This window comes from Lepidothrix coronata, unplaced genomic scaffold (genome assembly GCF_001604755.1).
Source record: "Lepidothrix coronata isolate B3197 unplaced genomic scaffold, Lepidothrix_coronata-1.0 Scaffold8, whole genome shotgun sequence".
NCBI classification, from domain to species: Eukaryota; Metazoa; Chordata; class Aves; order Passeriformes; family Pipridae; genus Lepidothrix; species Lepidothrix coronata.
Genome location: NW_016690188.1, coordinates 6,112,642 through 6,138,663, shown reverse-complemented (window position 1 = coordinate 6,138,663; position 26,022 = coordinate 6,112,642). Strand labels below are relative to the sequence as shown.

The 26,022-nt window shown below is 50.6% G+C and overlaps 3 protein-coding genes across 7 annotated transcripts in view; 2 read left to right on the top strand and 1 right to left on the bottom strand.

Annotated features, from left to right (window-relative positions):
• Nucleotides 1–5,360, top strand: part of FBXW4 (F-box and WD repeat domain containing 4) — a 61,126-nt gene extending 55,766 nt beyond the window's left edge. For both annotated transcript variants that reach the window (XM_017804138.1, XM_017804137.1), the window contains 3 exons: nucleotides 3,915–4,055; nucleotides 4,212–4,353; nucleotides 4,601–5,360. In XM_017804138.1, the coding sequence (XP_017659627.1) occupies nucleotides 3,915–4,055; nucleotides 4,212–4,353; nucleotides 4,601–4,717 (400 nt within the window). In that variant the 3' untranslated portion in view covers nucleotides 4,718–5,360. The remainder of the gene's footprint in view (nucleotides 1–3,914; nucleotides 4,056–4,211; nucleotides 4,354–4,600) is intronic.
• Nucleotides 5,361–6,993: 1,633 nt separating this feature from the next.
• Nucleotides 6,994–14,440, bottom strand: DPCD (deleted in primary ciliary dyskinesia homolog (mouse)). 2 transcript variants are annotated; one of them, XM_017804071.1, is made up of 6 exons: nucleotides 14,311–14,440; nucleotides 13,931–14,011; nucleotides 13,147–13,271; nucleotides 12,211–12,344; nucleotides 8,277–8,379; nucleotides 6,994–7,196 (listed from the first exon to the last, which is right to left on the bottom strand). In XM_017804071.1, the coding sequence occupies exons 1-6, from the start codon at nucleotides 14,372–14,374 to the stop codon at nucleotides 7,092–7,094; spliced, it is 612 nt and encodes a 203-aa protein (XP_017659560.1). In that variant the 5' UTR covers nucleotides 14,375–14,440; the 3' UTR covers nucleotides 6,994–7,091. The 2 variants fall into 2 exon arrangements, with proteins under 2 accessions (XP_017659560.1, XP_017659561.1); XM_017804072.1 differs by lacking the exon at nucleotides 14,311–14,440 and adding an exon at nucleotides 14,254–14,296.
• Nucleotides 14,349–25,679, top strand: POLL (polymerase (DNA) lambda). 3 transcript variants are annotated; one of them, XM_017804068.1, is made up of 10 exons: nucleotides 14,443–14,447; nucleotides 14,894–14,943; nucleotides 15,864–16,007; nucleotides 16,263–16,560; nucleotides 17,171–17,330; nucleotides 19,349–19,672; nucleotides 20,178–20,351; nucleotides 21,257–21,385; nucleotides 23,374–23,542; nucleotides 23,908–25,679. In XM_017804068.1, the coding sequence occupies exons 3-10, from the start codon at nucleotides 15,893–15,895 to the stop codon at nucleotides 24,270–24,272; spliced, it is 1,734 nt and encodes a 577-aa protein (XP_017659557.1). In that variant the 5' UTR covers nucleotides 14,443–14,447; nucleotides 14,894–14,943; nucleotides 15,864–15,892; the 3' UTR covers nucleotides 24,273–25,679. The 3 variants fall into 3 exon arrangements, with proteins under 3 accessions (XP_017659558.1, XP_017659557.1, XP_017659559.1); XM_017804069.1 differs by lacking the exon at nucleotides 14,894–14,943 and having other exon boundaries at nucleotides 14,349–14,447; XM_017804070.1 differs by lacking the exon at nucleotides 14,443–14,447 and having other exon boundaries at nucleotides 14,485–14,943; nucleotides 16,266–16,560.
• The last annotated feature ends 343 nt before the right edge of the window (nucleotides 25,680–26,022 follow it).

Below are 26,022 nucleotides of genomic sequence, written 5' to 3'. Positions count from 1 at the left end.
CTGGGTTTTGAAAAGTGTTGGGGAGAAAAAGGGACCACAAAAGAAAGGAGAAGGCTGTTCCCTGCTCTGTTTGGCCAGTGCTGTTGATCTCTGTGAGCTGATAAATGAAGTTCAAGGTAGTGGTGACATCTCTTTCTGTCCCTCATGGAGAAGGTGTCTTCTGTCCATTTAAGCCATTAGAAACCACTGGCGATGTGCTGCTGCTTTTCAGTTGCCCATTCATGGGTTATCTCGATCCTTTATGGGTTATTAAGGATTAGGTGTGGATTTTGCTCCCTAGGAAGTGAAAACTTTTGGGGTCTGGGGTTTGAGGGCAGGGAGTATTTGGGATAACAAAGACTGGACAATTTGTGGGCACTAACTTGTGATCCCAAGGCTGGAAGAGTTGTGGTGGCAGGGAGTTCGCTTCTCAGCATGGGCTTAGCATGTCTGTGTATGCTGCTGGCTCATGGAGCTAGTCTGGCATGGTGGTAGCTGGTCCAGAGACACCTTAGTCTGCTGAAAAAAGGGGGAAATACTAATCATGTTCTGCTTCTTTATCACCTTAAGTATGTCCCTGCTAGAACACTTGGGTGTTTTGGTTTGTGTGCCCAGTGTACAGCACAGCAGAATTTTTCCCTGGTGTCAGATGGTAAGTGCTTCACTGTAGCAAATAATACCTTGTTTCTGTGAACTGCTGAGGGCTGCTGCATCCAAGGGCTCCACCTCGCAGCTGAGATCTGCTTTGGCTGACTTGTTCTTGGGGCAGGAGAAGTGCACAAATCAACAAACCAGCAATGTAATGTTTAATTTGCTGCAGTAACATGAAAGTATCTATGCTCCTTCCCTGCCAACAGAGAAAAGCTAATCGTTTTTTTCCCCTCCCTTTTTTTCCACCTTTTCTTTGATTTTTGTTGCCTAGGATGGAAAGGGAAGTGGAGTGGAGGGAGGAAAACTGGTGTGACTCTGCTGGGATGCTTAGGGTACCAGTGCAGTGAGGTGTGGAGGCATGGAGGAACACTTGGAGTGAGGCACCTGGGTGGTGTTTAGTGCTGCACAGGAAGCTCTGAAAGCAGGAATCCGGACTCTCTGGTTTCTCCTGTCCCTGTGATGCTGAAATTTTTCACTTGGAGACATTACCAGGCCTCCATTAAAAATTGCTGCAGACTGAAATCAGGTCTGGGGAATGGAAGACTTGCTTTAGCGTGGCCAGGTTTGCCCTGGGTGTGATGAGTGCTTGTTTAGAGGTGGGAGGTTTTGAGGAGATCTGCTGTGACCCATTTCAAGAGAAGAGGAAGAGGGCTGGTCCCAGTGAGTAAAATATCCCTGGACATGCTTTTGTATCCTGCTACTTTTCCTTAGCACAGAACTCTCTCCCTGAGCTCACTTAGTCCTTTACATACTAAAGGTGTATTAGAAGGGAAAATGGTGGAAAGGAACTAACAGAGGCAGATGTCAGCTAGCAGAATATTCACCAGATGTGCTGCTGTGCTGTGTGGCCCATGTGCAGCTGCCTGTCCTGATTTCCTCTCCTGAAGTGCCACATGCTCAGAACACCAGTCCAGGGGCTACCCTGCAAAACCCCAAAAAAAAGGCAGCAGAATGCCAAAGTGGGGAGAGAGGGGTCCAAGCTGCTGGTGCTGCCTAGGGTTTGCTGGGGTAGCTCATCTTCTGTGAGTGACTGTTTGCTCCTGCGTGAGCAACTGGCAGAGGATTCTGCCAGTTGAGCTGTCTGGTCCCTTATGCAACTCACAGGTAGTCCAAGGATTCTTGTCTAGGAGAACAGCTGACTCCTCCTCATACCTCTGCTACATTGTCTTGCAACTCTGGGCCACACATATAACTTGTAGGAAGAAAAGGTTTTGCAGAAGACTTGAGAAGGGCTGTGTGCATGTCCATCTGTCCTGCTGGCTTTGCAGAACTGCAGATGGAGGGGATTTGTGTGCTTGGAGGGGCAGGGGAGTGCCAGAGCTCAGAGATACGTATCCATGTCTCACTCCATGGTGGATCTGAGGATCTATCTGTGCCAACCAAGCTCCATAGCTCTTGCTCCCGGTGTTGGCACCACAAGTGCTTCAACCTCTCAACCCACAAACAGGTGCAGAGTTGCTGCTGGGTTAGTTTGCAAGTAACATTCCAAGGGTTAATGTATTGTGAGAAGGTTGCAAAGGGCTGAAGCCTGGAATCCCCTCGATCCCTTGCCTGGAGAAACACAAAGTCCAATAAGCCAGCACCCCTGGATTCGTGTTGGGGGGAATTAATTCATGCACTTGATGTTAAAGCTTGTCCGAGAGGTTTGCAGGGGGGGCCATTGCTAGGGCTGGTTGGCCTCTCTAAATGGTTGCTAGGGCCCTGGCATCAAGGGCCAATGTAGCTGCCCACAGCCACGGTCACGGAGGGAATTACACAGCCACAAAGAAATTGTTATTCTACATAATCTGCTCTTTGGAGAGTGACTGTGGGGAAACAGGCTGGCCCCAGCATGCCGCCAGCTCTGTGATCATAGAAGCGTGCTGGCTGCAAAGATCGGCCAGGGCTCGCCTTCTGATCTGGGGACACCAGGGCTCGAGGCGCTAATCTGCTTTATCAGCGATTTCTCTCTCCTGACACAAAGGTGTTTACTTGTTTTAACATCTCCCAGGACTCTATTTCTCCTTTTGTGTGGTCTTTATCCCCCGACGAGGGCTTTAGCCCAGATTACAGACAGAATTAAGGCATTTGGCGATGTGCCTCAGAACTGTGTGATGCTGGATCAAGGAGCAGAAAGTAACAAAATAATGGAGGGAGATGCTGGGAGTGACCCCACTGCGGGATCTGTGCTGTCGGCTTTCAGGATTGCTTCATTGTCCTGAGAACCAAGAGCCTGTTGGAGAGGGGTGGCCGTGCGGCAGGGTTTGAAAAGCAGGTGCTTCAAGGTTTATTGTGTCCAGCATTTTTGATGTAGACGGTGTGAGGAGGAGGAGGAGGAAGAAAAGGAGGTCTTGCAATAAATAGGTGGCTATTTCAAGCAGCTGGGTAGATTGTCCCCTCCATTCCCAAGAGTCTGTCATGGCTGGGTGTTGCTGCCTGCCGGGGCAGGTGCAGTGATACTGGGAATGGGCTGTGTCATGTGCCTGATGCAATTTCATATGGTCCAGGGAAGGGGCTCAAGCTTTTTCTTGCACGTGGTGAGCTGCTGGTTCTGCACATGAACAAGCATTAGAGTGATACCTCCACAAAGCACCCAGCACAGAGCTTCATGGAGATCTTGCTTTTGCTCTTTCGCTGCAAGCAAGGAATTTAAAAGGAGGAAAGGGTCAAAAAACCCCAAACATCTAGGCTTTGGAAGGTCATCTCCAGAGCCACTTTGGGGTAGTTGCTCTTCACCTGTCGCATTCAGCCCCAGATATTATGTTTCCAGAATGCAATGTAACTAGAGGGGGCTGAGGAGAGCAGGCACAGCAGACTGGGTTGGGAGAGTCTGATTTGCCTGTGGATCTGAGCTGTGTGTCAAAGATACAGGGAAATACCCCAGTGAGCAGTATTTTGAAGGATAGAGTATGGGATAGGATTGACCAGGTAAGTGGCTCTTGCAGATTATCTGTAGTTTGACTAAGTTGAGAACTGTCTTCTCTAGAAACAGAGCCCCATAATTCAGAATACTGGTCACTTCTCCCAAGGAAAATGATCTCATTCTACTGGGGGTCAGCTGTGCCTGTTCCTTGCCTTTTTCTCTTAGAGCTGTGACTCCAGCTGGTCACCCTTCATGACAGTTAGTGGCCCAACCGGTAGCAGAAGCTGGTGGTAGGAGGGGAAAACTGTGCAGGCTTTTGTATTCTGTTGAATCACAGAAATGAGATCTAGAAGATTTCTGTGGTACCATTTGTGCTCTGGCTAGCTGAATTGGAAGGGCTCTTTGCTCTGAATGACTCTTTCCCGGTTGTGTTTCATTGCAGTGGTCAGCTGTTGACCTGTTTAGGGACCGACTTCCACCGTGGAGCTGGAGTCCTTGATGTCTTCTACGAAACACCCTCCCTTCTCCTTTCTTGTGGGTATGACACCTACATCCGCTACTGGGACATACGGACCAGCACCAGGTGAGCCAGCCTGCTGCCACCTGAGGCCCTCATGAGGCTCCTGGACTTCCCTTGTGCAGTGTCTGGGAACTCGACTGTTGCCAAATTAGCTCTTTCGGGCAAATTGGGTGGAGGAGTAGAGACTCAGTCCCACTCTGGTTTGTGCTGCCTTTGCAGGAAGTGCGTCCAGGAGTGGGAAGAGCCCCATGACAGTGCCCTGTACTGCATAAGGAGTGATAAGAACCATATGATTGCCAGTGGCTCTTCTTACTACGGCGTGGTGCGCCTCTGGGACAAGCGACAGACTCAGTGCCTGCAGGTGAGTGCTGGCTGGAGGCTGGGCAGCAGCAGAGCTGTTCACTGGCAGCCCAATGCCCATGTGTCTTTGCAAAAAGAGAGAGGGGCTGCTGGGCCGTCCTTGGGATGAGCCCACTGTGGGGAACCTAACCTATATATACAGGGAAAACCTGCTTCCCTCAGGCATCTCAGCCTCGGATCTGTAACACCTGCTAGGGTCTTTAGGCTGACCTCTTCTCTGAAAGGTTGATTGTCCTGTTTTCTTGCAGAGCTTTCACCTGTCTTCACCCACCAGCAGCCCAGTATACTGCCTCCGTTTCAGTACCACCCACCTATATGCTGCCCTGGCATCAGCACTGCACGTCCTGGACTTCACGGCCCCCTGAGGGGCACCACAGCTGCTTCTGGTCACCCCAACGCAGCAGAGCAGACACTCGGCTCAGGGAATTGCAGGGCAGGAGAGGTGAGAATGGCCCACAAGCCTTCTGAAGGGACTTTTTTGCCTGCCAGAAAGCTACAATGAAGACTGCACAAAAGGGCCAAACTTTCTCAACCTCACCTGCCTGTTAGTGGAAATAAATGGCCAACTGTCCTCTACCCCTTTTATTTTGTGCAAGTTAGGGTTTGTTTTATTAACTGTGTTACTTTTTTTCTTTTTTTGCCCTCTTTTCCTGTGGATACAGTCTTTGGAGGGCAAGTTGAGCCAGAATGCCCTATCAGCTGTGTGCGCTGGTCAGGCTGAGATCAGCCAAGCTCTGAGCCATTTGAAGCAAGTCTAGGCTATGTGTGGGGTGGACTGATTTGGTGGAAGGGAAAGGTCCCTGGACTGGGGTCCACCTTTCTCGTGCACTTTCTCTCCTGACAGCTGCTTGTGTTGTCCTTCACAGCCAAGAGTAACAACTGAGCTAAAAGGCAGAGCCAGCCCTGCTTTCAGTGTGTGCCTCCCCAAGCTGGCTGTAAGGTCAGGCTGTGCACTTGACAGGGCTGAAATGGTCATGTTTTGCTAAATAAAACTGAAGGGAAACAAAAGAGATATATATTTTGTTTCAAGTTCCAAAGGGGCTGCAACATTACCTGCTGATTGCAGGGGCCTGGCTGTGTAGGGGAGGTTGGGTTAAGGTAGGTTAGAAGCTGTCTGATAGAGCTCTCTCCCTGGCTAGACCCTGTGACACTGCTACATTGAAGGTATTCCTGGGATCTTGGATTACCTGTCACTTTTCAAAAAAGAATTCAAAAAGTAGGATCTGTGACTCATTTGCTGCCTGCAAAATGAAGCAGCAAAACAGACTAGTGCAAACACCTGGATGTGATTTACTGGGATCCTGTAAACACATTCAAGTGGGCTCTGCTCCTTTTTGTGTCATCCTTTTGAACCCAACTTGGGTCTCTGAACAACCATAGCTTTCAGTGTGCTCTGTGCTGTCTGCATGGGTGTGGATGAATGTGCTGTGGGTGAATACAGTGGTGTCTGGGATCTGGCCCTCCTTGGGGAAGGAGGTGCATGAACCCTACTTGGCTCTGAGTTTGGGTGTCCTGGCTAGGTAAAGGAGAGGTTTGTATCACAAACTGGGAGCACTTCTATGGTGAGGCACTCAGCATGGTGCTTTGTTAGAACTCAATAGGTTGATTTCCACTGTCAAGAGGCTGATCTTCCCTTGTGATGCACAAGAATTGGAGGAGGATGTTTGATGGAGCCCTCTGCTCTAAGGAGTTTTTGTGGTTTGAAAGCAACCCCACTCAGGGGAGCTATGCTAGGAGCCCATGAGCAGCTCACTTGAAGGTAGGGTTTGTTTGGATAGGAACTGTTCAAGTATGGACTGGGATGGAACAACATTCAGAAATCTAAGCACAGGGGTGGCTGTTGGAGGGGAGTTGGAAAGGAGCAGCATTGTTTGGCTTGTTCCTGTGCAGTGAGGTTTGCAATGGCCATGTTTGTGCCTTCACAGAAGGGTGGGCTACTGCTGCTCCTGAGCTGGTCAGTGGCCCGGCCACTGCTTCCCCCTCTGCCATGCAAATGAAGGCAGCTGCCTTTCGGTTCCTGCACAGCCATGTCACTTTGTGCACGGTGAGGGAGCAGCTGTTTCATAGGCTGTGCCCACTCAGGTCTAAGCACTGGTGCTGTTTGCAGAGATACCAGGGTCACCAGAGCATCCTTCTCACTGCACGGAGGACCTGCACAACCGCACAGGAGGGAATTGCTTCCAAGCATATCCCAGGCAGGTAAAGGGTGTGAGGAGGGTATTCTTGTTTTCCAAACATTACTGCCTTTGATGGTGATGGTGATGGTGGCAGACAGAGGGAATTCCCAAGGGGAACTAGCCAGGTGTCATGTTGCTCATGGAGGATGGGGACAGGGCTGCTGGCTGTGGATGTGGTGTGCTTCCTTTGTGTGCTGCAGCTTTCCACAACTCATAGAAGGATCATCCCCATCCCTAGAAGTGTTCAAAGGCAAGTTGGATGAGGCTTTGACCAACCTCAACTAGTGGAAGGTGTCCCTGCCCATGGCAGCAGGGTTGGGACGAGATGATCTTTAAGGTCTCTTCCAACCCAAACCATTCTATGGTTCTATAAAATGTCTGCATAAATCAGCAGACCAGGCAGCAGACAGATCAACTGCCCTGCCATCTCCCCGGGCCTACAAAGATTCCTCCAAATGGCGCAATTAACAACAGAACTAATTTTTATTAGATAAGGCAAAATAAATACCGTGAAGCTGTGCCAGAGAGCTGCCCCTCACCTCAACCTCTGAGCAGCCACTGCCTACTGGGTCTTACAGTCTCCATCCCCACTGTTAGCTGCCTTTATCTTCTTCAGCTCCTTCTGCAGCTGTTCTTCTGCGGCCAGGATCTCCTTCGGCTTCTGGTACTGTAGGACAGAGAGACATTCCCTAAGCACTCCTGGTCAGTCTCTTCTCCAAGCAGACCAACTGGGGCTGGGTGCTACCAGCCCAGCAGGACCCTCCTGCCAAGGGAGGCCTTGCTGATATCAGCTGCCTCTGAAGCCCATTTGGAGAGGTGGTGCCATCAAGCTAAGGACATTTTCCAAAATCCGGAGCATCTTTTACAGTGCAAATAGAACTTTCCAATTGGCCCCCACCAACCCCTCTGGAATATCCTGGCAAGCAAATCCTTGCTGTGCTCACTAACTGTATGTTCACGAGTGTTATTTTTATATATATATATAAAATTCTTTTTTTTTTTAAATGCAGAGAGAAGTAAGAGTTACAGTTCTTCTGTTCACCCCTCAGAGGCCCCTCGCCCAGCTGCAGTTTAGTGGTGGATGCAGGTGCTTTTTGGCCCGTAGCAAACAGAAGCTCAGGAGCATTCAAGGTGCTCCCCTTGGCCCATCTCCTCTGCACGTGCACCCCAGCTCTGCTGCGAGGTTTCCTGCAGAGGGCATGCCCTCTGGGTAGCTGACTTCTGCATTGAAGAAGACAAGCACCTGCTGCTCAAAAGCATCTGTCTGCTCCTTGCAATAAGGAGCGTGTCTCTTGCTACCACCATGTGCGTGGGAGTATTCCCTCTCTGACACAAAGCAGCAGGTGATTTTTTTTTTTTTTTTAAGATTGAGAGACCTCTAAGTGCATCAGGTCCTTGGACTCTTATGTTTAGAGCCAAGAGAAACTTATTGTCACTGAGAGTAGAGGCTTGCTCAGGCCTGACAGAGAGGATATGTGGAAAATAGGGCATGACAGACACTCTTCCACCTGCAAGTCACCTTTAGAAGTAGGCAGGGCCCCTCCTGCAGTCTGGGCTCTCCTGGCTAGTGTCAGCATGCCCAGTGTAATCTGAAACTCTCACTGACTGTGTGACAGAGAAGGGGGCTCATCAGTGACCCTCAGCAGATCTTCCTGCTCTGCCTCATTTCCCCACGTGTAAGAATTTTAACTTCTTTGTGGGCATAAAGAGAAGGGCAAAGTGCTGTTCTGTGTTGCTAAAACCTCACCGTGATGATCAGGGTGTTGTTGGCATGGGCGAAGCTCAGGGCAGCTGTGTCCAAGGGGAGGTGGTATCGGTCCAGATCAGGAATAGAGAACTTTTTATAGTACCTACAAATGAGAGAGGAGACAGAATTAAGGAAGGTGGGGTTTTTATTTCTCTGCTAGCAGTTCTGAGACACATACTGCTGTTTTACAAGGTGTAGATGAGCTCCATAGATCTCTCAGTGTTGGCAGGAGGCCCCTGTACCATGTTGTTTGCCTGCCGGTGCCCCCAGGCTGGCAGGAGCACTAGAAACAAACCTCCAAACTGGAAATCAGAGCTGGCAAAGTCCTGAAGTGTTTTGGTGTGTGAGAGCAGGCTTGGTCCCTCCAGCTTGCCCTTAAGTAATAACAGACATGGTTAGGCATAGACTACTCAGCCCTACCAAGAGGTGTCCCTTATCTTTGTCCCTGCTCGTGGCCTCTCATTCCCTCTAGCAGATCCATTTAGCTTTTGTCAAAACAGCTGTCAAAGCTCTTGTGCCATATGACTTACTTTTCTAAGTGATGCACCATTTTGTGTTGCAATCCTTCCTAAACCCATCTTTTTGACTTCTTGCTGTGCTTTCTAGATAAACTTCTTGCTTTGGTGGCACGGTGGTGCTCAGGCATAGCCCTGGGAGCAGATCTCCAGGTGTAGCTGCCCACAGTCACTCAAGCCTCTGCCCTGCAGTGTCTCCATGCAGCCCACATGGTGGCTGTGATGCTCACCTGCACTTACAGCTCTCCTAGTTGTTCTTTTCCTGGTTTCTATCCCAGTCTTCCAATAACCTCTCACATCCAAGCAGAGGACAGGGAGGTTTTTGCCAGCTCCCTGTCCAGCCTGTGTCTCTCCACCAAATAAACCTTGGGCTTTGCTCAGTATGAAGGAAAGGTGATATGTCTCAGAACTGGAGAGGTTAAAAGCTCTCTAGGCAGCAAAGAGATTTCCTAAGACTTTGGGGCCAGAACTCTGTAGACTTGTGTCTGTGTTTGCCTGAGATCTTTCTTGCTTGCCATGGCTCGCCCTGCATCTACTGCTTCTCTACCACTAGCTGGTGGTCCTGTGCTCACCCAAAGGCATGGTTGGATTCCTAATCTCTTCCAACACTCTTGTGGGCAGTCCTCTCCAAGGAATTGGCCTGTGGCCGGTACTGAGGTGCCTGGAGCAGAATGGGAAGAGGCAGTGGCTGCTGTCATGCCATGAGAGGTGGTCCTCCATTCAGCTGGCTGTGTGTGAGGCTTGGCCTCTTTAGCTACCTCTGCCCAAATTGCAGTTTATTTTCCAAGTCACGGTGAAAACAGCTACAAAGAGCAAATGGCTCTCCCGGTGCAGTGGGAGGAATGTACAGGGCTTGTTACCGCAGGGCTCAAACCGTTCTGTGTTGTCACTGCTGTCGGTATTTGGAAAAGGTGGCAGACATGGATAATAAGGGAGATGTCAAAGGTTAAACAGCAGAGATTAGATGAACACAAAGACATGTTAAGGAAGTGTTAACTTCTTACCGATTAGACAAAAAAAAAGCAGTACACAGAAAAAACCCACTGTTTCAAAGGGCCTTGGAAGTCATCAATGAAACAGCAGCATTCTGCTGCCCCAGGACTAAGGAGAAGGGGAGAAGAATGGCTTTGGCTGGCCTCAAACTAAAATCTGTGACAAGATCAAAGGAAACCAGATCTGCCTTGCCACCCCCTCCTCCTCCTAACGTTACCACTGCCTCTCGCTACAATAATTGAATCAGGTTTGGCGTTTGGGGAGGTGGCTTTCTGGGTTTGTTTTTAGAGTTTAGTTTAATGGATTTATTTTACAGCAAGAGGTTTTAAGCAAATCCCACTTGAGCAGCCCTTGCCGTGGCCAGAGGGAATGGGAGTGACTGGTGGAAGTGAAGAGCTCCTGTCTGGGCTGGGGAGGTAGCTGATGGGTGGTTATCCCTGCTGATGCAGGCTGATTCTCTGCCCTCGCCTCTCACCCCATGGCCAAGGGCAGTATTACACTCTGAGCATGAGTCCTGGCCTGAGATCCAAAGTATGTATGTGAAATCACCTCTATTATTTTCCTACTGGAAACCCACTTTTTGTCAGCCTGTAGGGAAAACTGCTACTGGTATGCTGAGAATTTAGAGCTGAGCTATTCAGTAGTGACTTGGCAGCCCATCCTGTTACTTGTGCCTCTGGCTGGCAGTCAGCACAGCTCTGCTGCTCAGAAGCAGCGTGGCTGACTTCCAAGTGCTGGAGAGGCTCCGAGGCTTCCTTTCTCTCCCGTAGTGATGTGTGTTCTCTCTGTGGACTCCATGCCTTTGTTGCTATCTTGGAATTAGTTGCTGAGTGTTGCCTTGCCCTGGCTGAGACCCAGGAGAAATGATCTAAGATATCCTGGAGCCTGTACTAAGTGTTCCAGTGCTGGAGTCTGTCCCTGCTCTCTACTGACAGCAACGTCATTCTTGTCCCCAATGAGGTGACTTTCAGCTTTAATTCCAAAAGTCCTTAACAGTCATATGCAGACCATGAGTTGCTGTTAAGTCCCTCGACTCTTTCTGACACTAGTCTATGAGACTGTAACTCTCTGCTGCCTGTGGGGGAGTCAGCTGATTTCCTGACAGCGGTACAAAAAAAGTTTGAAGTCAAGTAGGGCGTGGGTGAAGCCTCAATGCTACATTATAACCCTACAGCACCTAAGCAGGCGAGGAAGTTCCCACATACACACTACTATCAGTAGGACTGGGGGTAGATAAGCCTCGTTGTGACGGTATGTGGTTGGATTTAGGATCACATACTCCGTTCCTGTTTTAGTTCCATGTGTATCCACATGTGGCTGATGGAATCTCATTCATCTTTTGCTACAAAGCCCTACCTACTAAAGTGCCACTCTTCTGTGAATTCTTCTGCGTGCATTTAGGCCAACATCCTTCTGCATTACAGCTGGAACTGCTTGCTTGTTTTCATGGGGTAGGCTCTCCCTTCCCAGCCTCCTGCTTTTGAGCCTCCAGGTGTGCTGACGTGAAGTGCTCGAGCAGCCGCTCACCGGGAGACTCGCGTTGTGCCGAGACGTGAAGCAGCCGAGGGGCCGCAGTTCTGTGCCAACAGCACCACCTACAGCCACTTCCAACATCCTCCCTTGTGCTCCCGCGGCTCGCTCCCTGCCCTCCTTCCCAATACTACCGCTCATCCTGGCTTATCTGAGCATCTACATGCTTAGGGGCACAGTGCATGTGTCATTCCATGAGAGATACCATGTACTGACACACTAAAAGATGATGCTTAAAAGCATTTTCCTTTTCCCTACAATCTCAAATCTCTTTTGGTAGAACACCATAGTGCTTCCTTTCCAGGTTCAGTCTGTCTTTTTTTCTTGCTACTTACAGATCGTGTCATTGGCATTGTGACTACAGGACAGGTTTACGCAGGGAGATCTGTCTGTCTGAGTGCCCACGACTTTGCTGGATCTGCTGCATTCTGAGATGCAGTAACTAGATCAAAGTGTCGTGTCAGAGGGAGATGATGGAATGCTCTACCTTCCAAAGGTCTGCAAGGCTCTTACTTTATTTCTCTAAGGCAGCAACATCTGACAGGGAAAGGACAGAGCAAACACCACACTACTGGAACGAAGAGATGAATTTGCAAAGGCCAGTGCAGAGCTTGAGGAGCTCTACTGTAAATGTGTCTGGTGCAGTTGGGAGTGGAAATGGGGCAGCAGGAGACGGCCAGTGCAGAGCTTGAGGAGCTCTACTGTAAATGTGTCTGGTGCAGTTGGGAGTGGAAATGGGGCAGCAGGAGACATCACTGCGAGGTGGGGCCCTTCAGCCCTTGCACACAAGGGACAGAAGGCAAGAGGGGATAAATCCCCTGTACAATCACTAGTTTGCTCTCTGTGCCAGCCCACCCCGAGGGACTGCCAGTACTGGCAGTTCTGTCCTTACTGACTTCTTGTTGGTGGTCCGGATGACACAGCAGCGCTGCTCCTCCTCCACGGAGACACTGTAGACCTCCTTGGGGTAGGGCAGGTTACGGATCCGCCACTGGAAGCTGCTCAGGGTATCCTTCCTCATGAAGACAGGCTACAGTAAACATGTACCTTTAGCAAGGCCCCTCCAGCTGCCTTCTCTCCTCCCTGCCCCTTTCTTCCTGTACTACCTTGTGAGACTCCACATGGGAGTAGCTCTTCTTTCACACTGGAACATTAGGGAGTAACTCAAGAAGCTGCCTGAGCACCACTTTCCTAGAACTAGTGCTTTGCCTTTGCCCAGGGCACTGCCTGCTCTGCTTGCAGGAGGCTGAAACTTCAGCAAGGGAGTCTTGCTGAGGGTTACAGTGAAACTGGGCCTCTTCCTCACAGGAAACCAAATACTGTGCTCTGCCTGTTCTAGGGACCTGCTGGATTCAGTCCTGGCTCTGCCCCAGTTTACTGTGCAGATCTGTGCTTGTGTTTTGGGTCTGTAGAAAAGATGGTGAGAGACAAAAATGTCTTCCCTCTAAGTTAGAGGGATGTGAAGATGAAATAGGCTGTACTCTGCTATGCACTGCCTGTGTTGGCCTTTCATTTCTGTCGCCTCTGTTTTCCATCCCTTGACTTGTCCCGGCACTGGCTCCCTTGTCAGCCTGCTTTTTCAGAAGCCAGGACAGTAGTTGCCCAACACAGCAATACAGTTTCTTTACTTAGGGAAATGACAAATCTCTTGAAGACCCCCAAAAAACCTAGGCTGTACCTTCTTTCTACCCAGTCCTGCAGCTTTGGGATGATGCATAGCTGAGTACTGGGCACATTAAGGCTGTCTCTTGGGCTGTGAGTGATCTACCAACTACTGTAAGCACAAGACTAGGTAATTTTAGACGCAGTGGTGCCTGCAGATCCTTACATACATTTGAGCTGCTCTCCGTTATGAGCTCTGACTCCAGTGCTCCCAGGAGTGGCGAGGTTGGCTCTCCCACTTCTACCTGCCACTTGCCAGAGCCCCCGAGAGTGTTCTTCTCTCGCCATTTTCTACCTGTGGAAGAGACAAGAAGGGTTTTCATTATCCTGCTCTATAACAACTCCAGCAAATGACTGCCAAAGCTGCCCAGCAGCTGAGATGAGATAAACACGTGTATCTCAATTCCAGTAATTTCCACTCTGGTGTGAGTGGATCTGCTAACCAGCTTATTCCTAAAGTTGGAAATTCTGTACCAAATGCCTCTCTTTTTTGCTACTGGGTGCTGAAACCATGGCAGGGTTGCAACAGGTGCCATGCTGCAGCTGATGTGGTTTTGGACAAGAGCCATAATTGACACCGTGCTTTTTTGTGGTTGCAGAAGCCACCAAAAAGCGTATTTCAGCCCTGTATGTGGTACAGACTCAGTGCCAGGAAACCACAACGGCAATACCATTTAGTCCATCCAAGTTTGTTGTGAGAAATGAGGTGTTTGGGGAAGATCCTGGGCTAAAGCAAGATTGGCTGTGCCATGGAAGTCAGAGAGCCCTGGCTGCAAACGGAACTGTGCTTATGTGCCAATAAAATCCCGCTACAGCCATGCCTATCTCCCGAGATATGTACAGGCAATTTGTTCCTGACCAGGCGGTCTCTCTCCATACCCCAGCTCTGAGCGTGCAAACCCACGGCCCTGCGGTTCTGTCCCGACCCACGGGACAGCTGAGAGCAACACTTACTCATCAACTGGCCGGTCTTGATGTCGTACTCTTCAGCCATCTCCTTCCCATCCTCGAACAGGTAGTGGATCTTTCGCTTCCCTAGAGGCAAAGCAGGTGGTGAGAGCAAACAGGGATACACCTACCCCTGGGTGTGACGCTCTGTCCCGCTGTCTGGGGCACTATCCCATTGTCCGGGACCCCATCCCACTGCCAGGAGATACAGAGGGGCACTGCCCAGTGTCCCTGCATTGACGGCCTTGTGTCCCTCCCTGAGGCCCTGCCCGGGCTGCGGGGCTGTGCCCGGCAGCGCTCCCCTCTCCGCCCGCTCGCCGTAGAGTCACCCCAAACCCCACGGCGGGGGCCGGCAGGGGCTGTCCCGTCCCTCGCCCCGCCGTTACCGTCCTGCACCAGCGCGGTCTTGCGGGCCGCCCGCAGCCGCTCCAGCCAGCCCGGCACCGCCATGGCGGCCGCGGCGTCACCGCGGCAACGCCGAAACTTCCGCCCGTCGCCGGAAACGCTTCCCGGCCAGGCCGAGGTGAGCGGAGCCCTGCCCGGGCACAGCCCCGATCCGGCCCGGGCACAGCCCCGACCCCGCCAGTCACAGCCCCGACCCGGCCCGGGCACAGCTCCCCTCCTGCGGTGCGTCCCGCCGGGAGGGTACGGTTGGATCGCTGCCCCATACGCCCCCGCCTTCCCTCGTCCCCCCGCGGCCCGGCTACAGGTTTGGGGGGTCATTCTTGCTGCCCCCGGCGTTGCGGGTGTTGCCAGCCCCGGGTCGGTGTCCTTGACCTTCGCGGCCTGAGGAGGCTGGGCAAGGCAAGCTTGGCACCCAGCGCGCGGGCTGTGGCTATGGCGAGTTAAAATCCGGCCTGGAGAAACACACTGCCCAGTTCTTGAAATGGACTTGGGCACCCACAGGCTTGGCGGGGCTTCGGCGTGGTTTTTTTCCCTTTGTCTAACATAAAGGATTACTGTTTCCAGAGGGCTCTTTTTGGTCAAAACGACCAGAAAACGGAAACATTTCAGCGAAGGTGAGTTTTAGGAATGCAAGCAGGGTTTCTGTTCCCCTGGAGCTGAACTCTTACTTGCAAGAGCAAGGACTTGAGTTGAGCTCTGGGTTGATCTTCAGAGGATTGTGTTTAATGCTCAGATGAGAAGGTAGGAAGAAGACACAGCCAGGTGGGATCATTTTCAGCTCTCCAGGCGTAATAGGATAGGTTTGTGCTGGCCTGCGTGTGAGAAACCTCTTAAGTGAAACACAGAGTGCTCCACAGAGAGGAAACCAAGTTGGTGTTGACTTGATGGAAGGGGCTGTTGGGATATACAGTGATTCAGGGGCTCGTTTGGGCTACAGAAAACTGAGCTTCCTGCTATCCTGGTAGTTAAAGCTCTGAAGTTTGCTTTTGCAGGGTTCGTGATGGTAAAACTACTGCTGTATCCATATTAAACTTGGCTAGTAAATCTTTACTAATTTGCTGTTTTCAGCTGAAGCTAAGTTGGGAGTTTTCTTCTTATGGCTCTGTGAAACACCTGGTGTCAATCAACTGGTTTATTTCTTTTTGTTAGTGACTGGATTTCAGCCCTGGCAGGAGAGGTGTTTCCCTCTTGGGAACATGCTTAAGAAGTATCTAGGAAATGCAGTTGCTTCTTTTGGCTGGGCAGGAAGGAGCTCCAAAATGTTAAAGTAGTTGAATGCTTTCCATTATAAGAACTCAGCCTTAGGAATTTTTAAGGCATTCAAGCAGGGCCGACTTAAGTGACTTTGATTTTTGTGACCTTGTTGGCTGCAATTCTTGTTTCTGGGTTCCTCCCTCAGGGTGAGTGTTTTTGGAAGGCAACAACAAAAAAAGAACTTCAGACCAACAAAGTCAGAAAAATGAGTGAATCTCTAAGTAGTTGTGATTGGGTAACACTGTTCTAAGCAACCTTGCTCTTTCTTATTTGTCTTCAGCAATTGCTGCTAACCTTCTCACCAGGCCTATGGAGCCACGAGGGATTGTAAAAGCCTTTCCCAAGAGGAAGAAGTTGAGGGATGACTCAGGGAAAAGTGTCCCTCCAAAGATCCTAAAAGATGAAGGAACAGAGGTACCTGAGGGTAAGTCCTGTGTCCCTATGATGTGGAACATAATACTCCTACCCAGCTTGTTAACTGGAAGTGCTGTTCCCCAGAGTCATTTTCCAGCCCTGAGTGTGTTTTCTGTAGAGATCATGGTCAGCTTGCTTTGGTGTGTCCAGCTGGAGCCCCCCAAAGACTGCCTGCCAGTGCCATCAAATCCTGTGTGAGATGTAGCCCTATTGGCTTGGGGCACATTATCTTGTCACTGAGCCCCTGCCCCTGTGCTTCCCTCAGCAGAGTGGCTGAAACCCGTCACTGCCTATGTGCTGCAAGCTGGCCTTGGCCAGGCCAGGGCAGAGATCTTCCACAAGCAGATTGTTCACAATGGGGGTGTTGTACAGAGCCAGCTCTCCATGGAGGTGACACACGTCATTGTGGCTGAAGACATGGACTGTGACCGGGCCTTTCGGCTCCTGAAACTAACCAAGCTGCCCCCGGGGCTGCAGCTGGTGAAGGCATCCTGGCTAAGTGCTTGCATCAGAGACCAGAAGCTGCTGAGTACTACTGGCTATGGTGTCTTCATCCCTCACAGGTATGCAAATGCCACACTGTCGTTCCTCCCTACAGTTCTTCTACCCTAAACTGAACTAAATTTTGACCTCTGCTCAAAATCTTGGACTGTAGCTCCTTGCAGCTCTTGTGGGCGTGACTCAAAGTTCTGTGGGGTAGCAAAACATGGAATAGAGCCCAGAAGTGCTAACAGGAGTCCTGTTGCTTCCTACACGTGCTAAAGGCATCTCTTCATAATCCGTCAGTGATAAAAGATTTCTTTTTAAAATGCTGAGGATTAAATGATGTTTCTTACTTATTGCAGATGAAAGGTAGAGAGAGAATTGACAACTACACACAAGAGGAAATAAGGAATGGAGCAACAGGCACAGGTTATGATCAAAATGTTTTGGTAAAGTTTTGTAGAGAGAGTCCAAGGGTGAGGTAGATAGGAGTGGAAGTTTCAGATCAGTAAAGTAGACTGTAACTGGGGAGTTGAGCTAAAACCAGAGTAATTAATCTGTGATCTGAGAGAGTACAATTCATACGGGCTGTTTGCTCCATCCCAAAACATGCGGAAGGATTTCTCAGTCAAAATTCTGGGGACTGAGAAGTCCTCCTTCTCCTGTACTGAGGCATCTGATCCATGGTAGGTACCTGGAGGAGGCAAAACTCCAGAAAGAACAGCAGCAGATCAGTGAAGAAATCCAGCCCCCGGCAGAGGAGGGAACAGTGAAACGAGATACTGAATCACAGGTGGTGGATTCCTCACAGCGGGGCCTGAGCACCCTTGGACAGCAGCAACTGGCTGAGGTAAGGCTTTCCTGCACGGGCTCATCTCCTTCTGAGCAGATCCTGCATGCTGCTTTTGCTGGCTAAGAGCATCCCTGCAGGGATACAATGTGAGATTTTCTCAGCAAAGGGAAGGCATTTGGATGTTTCAGTGAGTTGATGCTGGCAGACTTGGGCTGTGGACATAGTTTCTGCTTCTCTTTGTCCTTTTTATGTATTAAGAATAGAAACACCACCTCTTAAATTGCTGTTATCATCAGAATATTTCCAGCTGAAGCAGTCCTGGTGCTCTGATCAGGCCAAGGCTCACTTTGGTGATCATATTTCCTCTGCATCCTTTTGAGGAATATTCCCTTTCAGGAAGCTGTCTCTGATATTTCATCCCATGTTCCTGCCTGAGCCATACTGAACCATTCTCCACTCCTTGGCAAACACCCTGTCCAGGCACATGTGCAGTGGATTGAGTTGCTACCAGAACGATTATGGTGGTGTTATTGGGTTATTAGTGGCCTCTGCTGTGCTGCAGACAAACCATGTGCATCCCAGTCTCACCCACTAGCTGTAGCAAGTCAGGTGCTCTAGGATCCTGGAGCATCTTAGAAGCTAATGGGACTGGTTGTTTTTGCATGTGTGGTTGTAAAAGGTCCATCAGCTTTGTTAGCCAAGTGTAGAGAGTCAGGGCTGTAAGTGCTGTTTCACCTGTGTGACACTGATGGCCAAGAGGATGGCAATTGCATCCAGCTCCAGCTGCAGAGTTCTTTGCACTGTGGTTGGATAACGTGCTCCTTAAATGCTTTTGAGGGGCTTGCTAATCTATCTGAGCACTCTGAGGCTTTTCTGCCATTAGATGGAACAGCATCTTAAGGCAGTTGCGTTTCAAGGCAAATAAAACTGCTTTGGTATGTCAAATCCTCAGTCTGACCCAGTTTTCAGGGTTATAAAACAAGATTACAAAGGGGAAACATCCCGCCTCTTCTTCCTAAATACAATTCCTGCAAGATATAGAGCTGAAGTGTCTCCAGACATCCTGCCTCCTTAGGCAGCAGAACCAGAGGTTGTAAGATCTGGCTCTGACTTAGTTGGGCTGACGCTCTGCAAAAACTCATAACTGGACTTATTGTGCTGCATGTAATTGCTAGACTGATCCCAAACAGCCTTGTGTCATTCAAGGTTACTTGCACAACACAGAACCTCTTGGACCTTCATGGACTCCTGTGTTTATACATCAGGAGAGAGGGGGACCCCTGTGAGCAAAGCAGTCTACAAAGCCTCTGTGCAGCTTCCCTCTTCTATCCCTTTTGTTCATTACCTGAAGCCAAGGCTCATTGTTTCTTAAGTCTACACAGAGGCATCCTAATGCTGAGGGTATCAGCAAATGCATACATTGGTTCTTTCTTCTGTCACTGAGGAATGTGGAGTCCTTTGTGTCATTCCTTCCTCCCCCTTTTCTCTTGCAGATAGCCATGGGGAAAATGCGGGGGTTTTAATTTGCTACTCTGTTAAGATTTTGTGTCTGTAAACTGAAAACAGAGTTCAATGCCTGTCTCCTGTCATCTGCATCATGGGGTGGAAAGTGCAGGGTCTGAATGTGAGAGATGTCCTTATGCAGCCACCAGACCAGCAAAAGGTTTCCCGGTGGGAGTAGAGAGTCAGGATCTCTGTCAGCCAGGGATTTGGCGTTACCATACCTTGCTGCTGGCAGCAGTTGCTCACTTAGTCAATGTCATATCTCAGTTAGGTGTCAGGGGCTTGGCTGTAGGAGGTGTGTGTGTGCTTGGATCACAGGGGGACAGCAGTCTAGTCTCCTGTGCTATGTGAGATGTGCATGTAGCTTCAAGGGGTGCATGTGTAGCTTGAGATGTGAAGAGCTGTGGTGTGTGTATAACCAGCCACTTCCAATGGTGGCAGTTGGAGCACTGCGTGCCCGGGAGGTTGGTTATTGCTCTGACTTCCTAGTCTCAGAAGTAGCCTGTGCCAAGGGGACATATGTGAGGCATGGACTTATTCTCACATGGCTGCTTTTCTATCTCTCCCTAAAGAAATACTCTGATGATGAAGACAGTGAAGGAGAAGATGCTAGTGTCACCCAGGGAGATCTGGAAGCCTTGATTTCTGGCCGCTACCCTGTGAAATCATCAGAGGAGACCAGTGACAGCTGTTCCACAGTGGCCCAGCCTCCCAGCAAGTGGGTTTGTGCCCAGTCTTCCAACAGCAAGAAGGAGAATCACAACCAATGTATCACAGAGAAGCTGGAAGTGCTGGCAAAGGCTTACTCTGTTCAGGGGGACAAGTGGAGAGCTCTGGGCTACACCAAAGCCATCAATGCGCTCAAGAGCTACCACAAACCGGTCACCTCCTACCAGGTAAAACACCTTCGCAGGGTGGTGGAGCAGAGAGATAGACCTTGGATGGAAGTTGCGTAGCAAGTGCAAGTTTGGATTCATTGATCACCTGCAGTGTTTTCAGAACAGCAGAAAAGTGGAATCTGAGCCTTTTAGGGCTGGATCTGAGCACTCACGATAAATGCCTTCTTTGGGCACAATGCAGGGACATTCTCACCTTCATCATCAGCAACTGGCCATCATTCGAGATAATATATAAAACTAACTGGATCTGAGCCTTATGCACCTTATGTGACAGTCCACCTGTTCAGTATGTTAGTTTTTCTGTCCTATTCTTCATGCTTCTCCTTTTTCCCTTGAATTGATGAGCCTCTGTAAGCCTGGGCTAGAGAGGAGACTTAGGTAGAACTAATCCTGCCACTTACCAATTGCTGATGAAATGACTAACCAGGCTATGGGTGGGTAGCAGCTCCCCAGCTTGTGTGTCATCTTCGCTTTTCCAGTAGCAGCTCTGGTTTCTTTCTAGGAAGCCTGTAAAATCCCTGGGATTGGGAAGCGGATGGCAGAGAAGATCCTGGAGATCTTGGAGAGTGGGCACCTGCGCAAGCTGGATCACATCAGTGAGAGTGTGCCTGTGCTGGAGTTGTTTTCCAACATCTGGGGAGCAGGGGTCAAGACAGCTCAGACGTGGTACCAGCAGGTATGTTCAGTGCCTTACATGAGGGGCTCTCAGACTATGGTCTGAAGACTGCTGCTGAAGCAGAATTACTTTCACAAATATTTTTTAATTGCCAGTATCCACAGATGAGATTTGAATTTTCTTCTTTCGGGAAAAACTACAAGGCTGGGTCCCCTTGTGTGTGTGTTTGGGGAGAATGGAATGCACCCAGCTAAGACTTGAATTTGGGTGGGGGTAGAGGACAAAGATGTGGGGGAGAGGAGTGGGGGACATGCTGCCTTTTCTGTAGTGTCACTTCCTGGAGCTCATCTCACACTGTTTATGGCTCCTGATCTGGTTGCTGGGCTGTTGGCCTGGCTGGCTCCCGTACCTGTCAGCAGTCATCCGCCTTGTCTGGAAGTTGTAAAAATGATGTTGAAGTAATTGTGCCAACAGGAACAACCCAGCCCACTGGGTGGGTTCCTTCTTTAAAAACAGTTTGTCTCCCGAGCACAGAGCTAATGAAGCCTTACTTCCTGTAGTGTTTGGTTTGTAACTGGGTTCTTTGCTGTCTTAAAAATATGGTTGTGTTCATGCTGTAGGATTTCCTTCACTGGGGTGTTATGGGTGTTGTTCCTTTACCTGCATTGCTTGTTTTCCTTCAGGCTGTAGGAATACCTTGCCTTAAGAGCAGTAGCCTTCTGTCAGGTTTAGTTAAGATTCAGAGTCATTGTGGGGTGGAGATTAGAGATGTCTGTAGTAGTGGGATTGCATGAATCCCTTGTTTTAGGAGCCAGGCCCTAATCGTTCTCTACCTGGGATCTCAGAAGCTGTGACTAGCCTGGACTTGAGACAGCTTAAATACAGTCTCTCCAAATCTTGGTGGAAAGTGTTTGAAGAGCAAAGTCTTGGTAGATGTTTGAATATCATCACATGGTCTGCACTAGGGTTTCCGGACACTGGATGATATCCGCACCAAGGCGACCCTCACCAGCCAACAAGCTGTGGGACTGAAGCACTACACGGATTTCCTGGAGCGCATGCCTCGGGAGGAAGCTGCACAAATAGAGCAGACTGTGAGTAGCTTAGCCCCAGGCCCTCAGAGTGGAGTACCTGCTGTGAAAGGTACACTGTGAAAATGTCCCTCACTGTTATAGCTCAGCTCTTTAGCTTCTCCTCTGAGTGGGGTCAGTGCTTGGGGGATCCTTTATGGGTATGGGCACACAAGGCACCTACTTTGCCCCATCAGAAAGTTCAGTATGAGTGCCTGGCAAAGAGGAGGATACTTCACAGGTGTCAGTTCTACACACTGCTTTGAAAAAGGCTGCATGTGGCATGGTGGGATGAGCAAGTTCTCAACTCCTCTTTCCTGCCTCTTCTCATGTCTGAGATGTCTGCTTTCAGCTGAGGTTTCCCTGGTGCTGCTTCTCCGAAGGAATCTGTGAGCACCCTGTGATCTGATTGTCAGGGTAGAGGGTAGAGGATAGAGGGTGGATATCCTTGCTGGAAGCAAAGTGGGAATCCAGGTTGCAAATGGGTGCTGCTTGCTTTACGATGCTGTGGCACTCCAGGATTATGGGCTGCTAAGTCAGTGTACCCTAATGTGAGCAGAGAGCCTGGGGGACACACTGTCATTGCTACCCCTGTGCTCTCGGATCACCATGGAAGCAGCAGCCAGCGTGACCCTGTCACTCGGCCACAGGGCCTGGCCTCGAAGAATAAACCCCTGCCAGGCTCCTGCTGGGGTGTCAGTCCTGTGTCCCGGATTAGTCATTTTGGTGGTGAGTGGTCCCTTTCCCAGGCGGGCTGGGCTGAGGAGCTGGCTCTTGGGGGTGGGTCTATTGTTATCTTGATGGGATTACTGTGCTCCCCTCCATACACTCACACACACCTCTGATCCAGGCCCAGGAGAGAGAATGAGGGATTAGTCACTGTCTGTGCTGCCTGTCACAGTGAGATCTGAGGAGCTTTTAGGCTCTTGGGTGGGGCTGGGAATTTTCTAGAAATCTTCATTTAAAGCTAGAAGGGGGGCAAGGACACCAGAGGAGGGCTTGCTCCGCATGAGAAAGGCTTGTGGCTTCTTGGAGCACCTTTGGGGCAAAGGTTAATGGGTTTATCTCTTGCTAATGAAGGATGATCCCCAAGAGTGACAAGGGGCTGTGGGCATGGACACTGCCTTGCTGAACCCCAGCCACTGTGATGGCCTCATCACTGGGAATTGCTGAGCCCCTCATTATTTGCTGCCAGCAGGGTGATTGGCACAATCAGACCAAGAATACTTTAGTCCTGTCCAGGGACTTGGGAGCCTTTCTTAGTCTTTTAATGAATGAAGCCATCAGAATTAGCGCTGTCTGCGGAAAACAGGAGCTGGGGTCCAGCCTGGAGACTGGACTGCATTAGGGAAGGTTTTGATTATATGTGTCTGATTGCTGGCAGCAGCATGTTGGCATCCATTTGGTCTAAAATGCTGGGACAGTGGTGCTTTTTCTGGGTCAGGAAGCCCAGCTCTCCTGCAGAGGCAGAGCTCTTTGCAGGAGTGAACTCCAAGGGTTACTCCAGATTTTCTGCTGTTGGGTCCTACTTGAGAGACTCCATAAGACCATCTGTGCTTCTGAAACAGGACCTGTGACTGTCTCCTGTTGAACCGATTTCTCTTTGTGGGCAGAACTGGCGAGCTTTGTGCTCCTGGCCTGCCAGGCAGCTGAAAAACCTCTTCTCTCCTGCTGTCTTAGAAAAGGAAGGCTCTGAAAGCTTGTGCTGTACTTTGCCCCTTCAGCAGGGCTGCATCTTCCTGCTTGTCCTAACCTAGCTCCAGCCCAGTGCCCCCAAGGGCTGATCATTGTAGGATGTGGTGGTGCAGGACTGGATGAAGGCCACCCTGGCTCTCCTGTCTCCTGACAGCAGGCCAGCCTTCTTGTAGGGGCAGCCTGCCAAGTATCTGCTCTATATGGAGACCCTGGAGATGCAGGACAGGCCTCAAAGCAGGCACAAGATCCTTTGCTGTCTTGATGGAAAGAGCATAAAGATGGTCTCTGACTCCTCATCCCTCTTTCTCTTCTTGGAGGTCAGACAAGCTGCCCTGGCCCTGAAGCCAGGGCTTGTGTGTGTGGCCTGTGGCTCCTACCGTCGGGGGAAGCCCACCTGTGGAGATGTGGATGTGCTGGTCACTCACCCAGATGGGCAGTCTCACCGTGGGGTGTTCAACAAGCTCCTCGACAGCCTCCACAGGAGCGGTAAGAGGGCTGGGGGCGGGCACATTGTGGTTGGACCTGTTCTTAGCATGGCCGAGCTAAGGAGGCAATGAGGTGAATGACATTCATTGAAGGACAGGTGATTGCTTTTTCTGGGGACAGGACATCTTGTTAGTCCTTAAAAGTACTGCCCCTGGTCCTGGTCCCACTGCAGTGTTAAAGAGGAAGTGTTGCTGCAGCTCAGCATGGCTTCTCCTGCCTGGGTGAGGCTGTTGGGGCTGACTGTGGATTATCCTTTGGGTCCCACAGCATGTTATGAGACAGCTGCTCTCTGGACAGTGGGGAGTGGGGCATAGAGGTGTCAGTCTCTACCATTCAGCTCCTCTTAGCCTGTTCTCTCTCCCCAGGCTTCCTGACAGATGACCTGGTGAGTCAGGAGGACAATGGTGAGCAGAAGAAGTACCTGGGGGTGTGCCGGCTCCCTGGGCCAGCCCAGCGGCACCGCCGGCTCGACATCATCGTGGTGCCGTACAGCGAGTTCGCCTGCGCCCTGCTGTACTTCACCGGCTCCGCTCACTTCAACCGCTCCATGCGGGCCCTGGCCAAGACCAAAGGCATGAGCCTGTCAGAGCACGCCCTCAGCTCCGCCGTGGTGCGAGGCCGTGGAGGGGTCAAGGTGTCAGCTGGTCACACTCTGCCCACTCCCACCGAGAGAGATGTCTTTGTTCAGCTGGGGCTGCCGTACCGGGAGCCCTCAGAACGGGACTGGTGATGCCCAGTTGTGACCCAGCACCCTGGGCTGCTTTGCGGTGGCTGCAGACTGAGGAACATGTTCCAGCAAACTGGGACTCCTTTCAAGTGAGAGACCCTGCTGCTGACAGGGCTGTGTGACTTCACCCACCAGAGGCTGTGGGCTGGAACCACACTGGAAGCACATCAAGGCAGCCTCTGGCTACCAAAAGGGCTCCCTGCCCGTCAGCTACCCTGGTCCTGCTTTTCCCAGCTTCAGAAGGCTGGACTGCAGAGCCTTGTGATCCAGCCCCTGGTAGTGCTTGGGAATAGAAGAAGTGGTATGCATCTTGTGTGTCTGAGCACAGACACCAAAATTTCTGTCCTGAGCTATGAATGAAGGCAGCAGAGGTCTAGCTTGGCTGTGGAATAGGCCTTCCCACTTCTCACTACTGCTGGCAGCTGCTACTGAAGGAATCATGAAGAGTTCCCCTATGCTGCTGTTTTGTCGTTCTGTCTGAGCTGACATGTGTCCTCTGGTGGGTCTCACTGCACAGGGCCAGACTGCTCTGCCACCAGCAGCAGACTGCCACTGAGGTGCTGTGCCTGCTTGCTCTCAGCTTGTCATGTGCTGGGGATCCTCCAGATCCACAGAGAGCCCTGGTCTGGCCCTCTCCCTTCATCTCAGTGCAGGAGAGGAGCAGACCTCACAGTCTGGGGGACTGTGCTCAGGAAGGATGTGAATGTAATGGTACTGAATGTAACCCAGCAGGGCTGTGTCTGTGTGTAGGAGGCATGGAGGCAGAGAGAAACACAAGGAGATAGTTAAGTTCTAATTTGGGCAAATTAGAACTTAATTAGCTTTCCCCTTTTTTGTGTAGAAGCCATGGAGTCATCTGGTCTTTGATCAGGGAAAGTGTGTGTGTGTGTGTGTTTGTGTATGCATGTGCATGTGGCTGGCCCCGCCAGTTCCATGGGAGTGAATTTTATTTCTCAGGAAACCTTGTTTTATATTCTGGAGATGAATTTCCCAGAGACGCTCAGTGCTGTGTCTCCATTATGGGTATTGCAGTGGTTCCTCCTGGCAGAGGTGCCATGGTGGGCATTTCTGTGCCAGGACCCGGGGGCTCCCACTCCCTTGTCTTGTGGGAGACCCAGCCACCCCCACTCTGCACTTTGCCTCGTCTTTGTCACACGCAATGACAAGCTGTGTATTCGCTGCTGAGGCAGGCACAAGGACACTAAACCTGATGGTTTGCACAGTTCCTCTGCACTGTCAGCCGTGGCTGCTGAGCACCAGCAGTGGGGCTGGGGCTTTGCTGGGGGAGCCCCGAGCCCAGGAGTGGCATTTGTCAGCTCAGCCTTTCTGCTGGACATCTGAGGGAAATGAATGTCTTTTGGCAAGTCTTGGTGCATTTAAATTTGAAGTGTAATAAATCCCTTCTCTCTTTTCCCTTGCCATCTGTCTTACTGCTCTCTGCACTGCACTGCAACTGTTGGGTTCTTCCCCCTGGGGCTGACCAGGAGCTCCTCCTGTGCTGGCCCATTTCCTTGGTTTCAGTGGAGGCAGGGAGAAGGCAATGGAGACCTTTAGGCCATTGGGTCAGCACTTCTGGCTCTCCAAGCAGGGAGTTGCTGTCCACCATCCTTCCATGGCAGAGCAGGACCTGGCTCTGTCCTGGCATCCAGCTGGCCACGTCACTGAGCTCTGAGCCTTGGGCTGAGCTCTTCCTTCAGATGTGGAATCAGGAAGGGATTGCTGTCAGCTTTTCCGTATTCATCAAACAGTAGGG

What these genes read in the sequence shown, in the direction of transcription:
- POLL (XM_017804069.1), top strand. Translation starts at nt 15,893, where the DNA reads ATGGAGCCACGAGGGATTGTAAAAGCCTTTCCCAAGAGGAAGAAGTTG. An exon ending in GACAGCAGCAACTGGCTGAG is followed by an intron (nt 17,331 to 19,348) that starts GTAAGGCTTTCC and finishes CTCTCCCTAAAG; the next exon opens with AAATACTCTGATGATGAAGA. An exon ending in CGACAGCCTCCACAGGAGCG is followed by an intron (nt 23,543 to 23,907) that starts GTAAGAGGGCTG and finishes CTCTCTCCCCAG; the next exon opens with GCTTCCTGACAGATGACCTG.
- DPCD (XM_017804071.1), bottom strand. Translation starts at nt 14,374, where the DNA reads ATGGCGGTGCCGGGCTGGCTGGAGCGGCTGCGGGCGGCCCGCAAGACC. An exon ending in GACCGCGCTGGTGCAGGACG is followed by an intron (nt 14,012 to 14,310) that starts GTAACGGCGGGG and finishes CTTTGCCTCTAG; the next exon opens with GGAAGCGAAAGATCCACTAC. An exon ending in TAACGGAGAGCAGCTCAAAT is followed by an intron (nt 12,345 to 13,146) that starts GTATGTAAGGAT and finishes TGTTTACTGTAG; the next exon opens with CCTGTCTTCATGAGGAAGGA.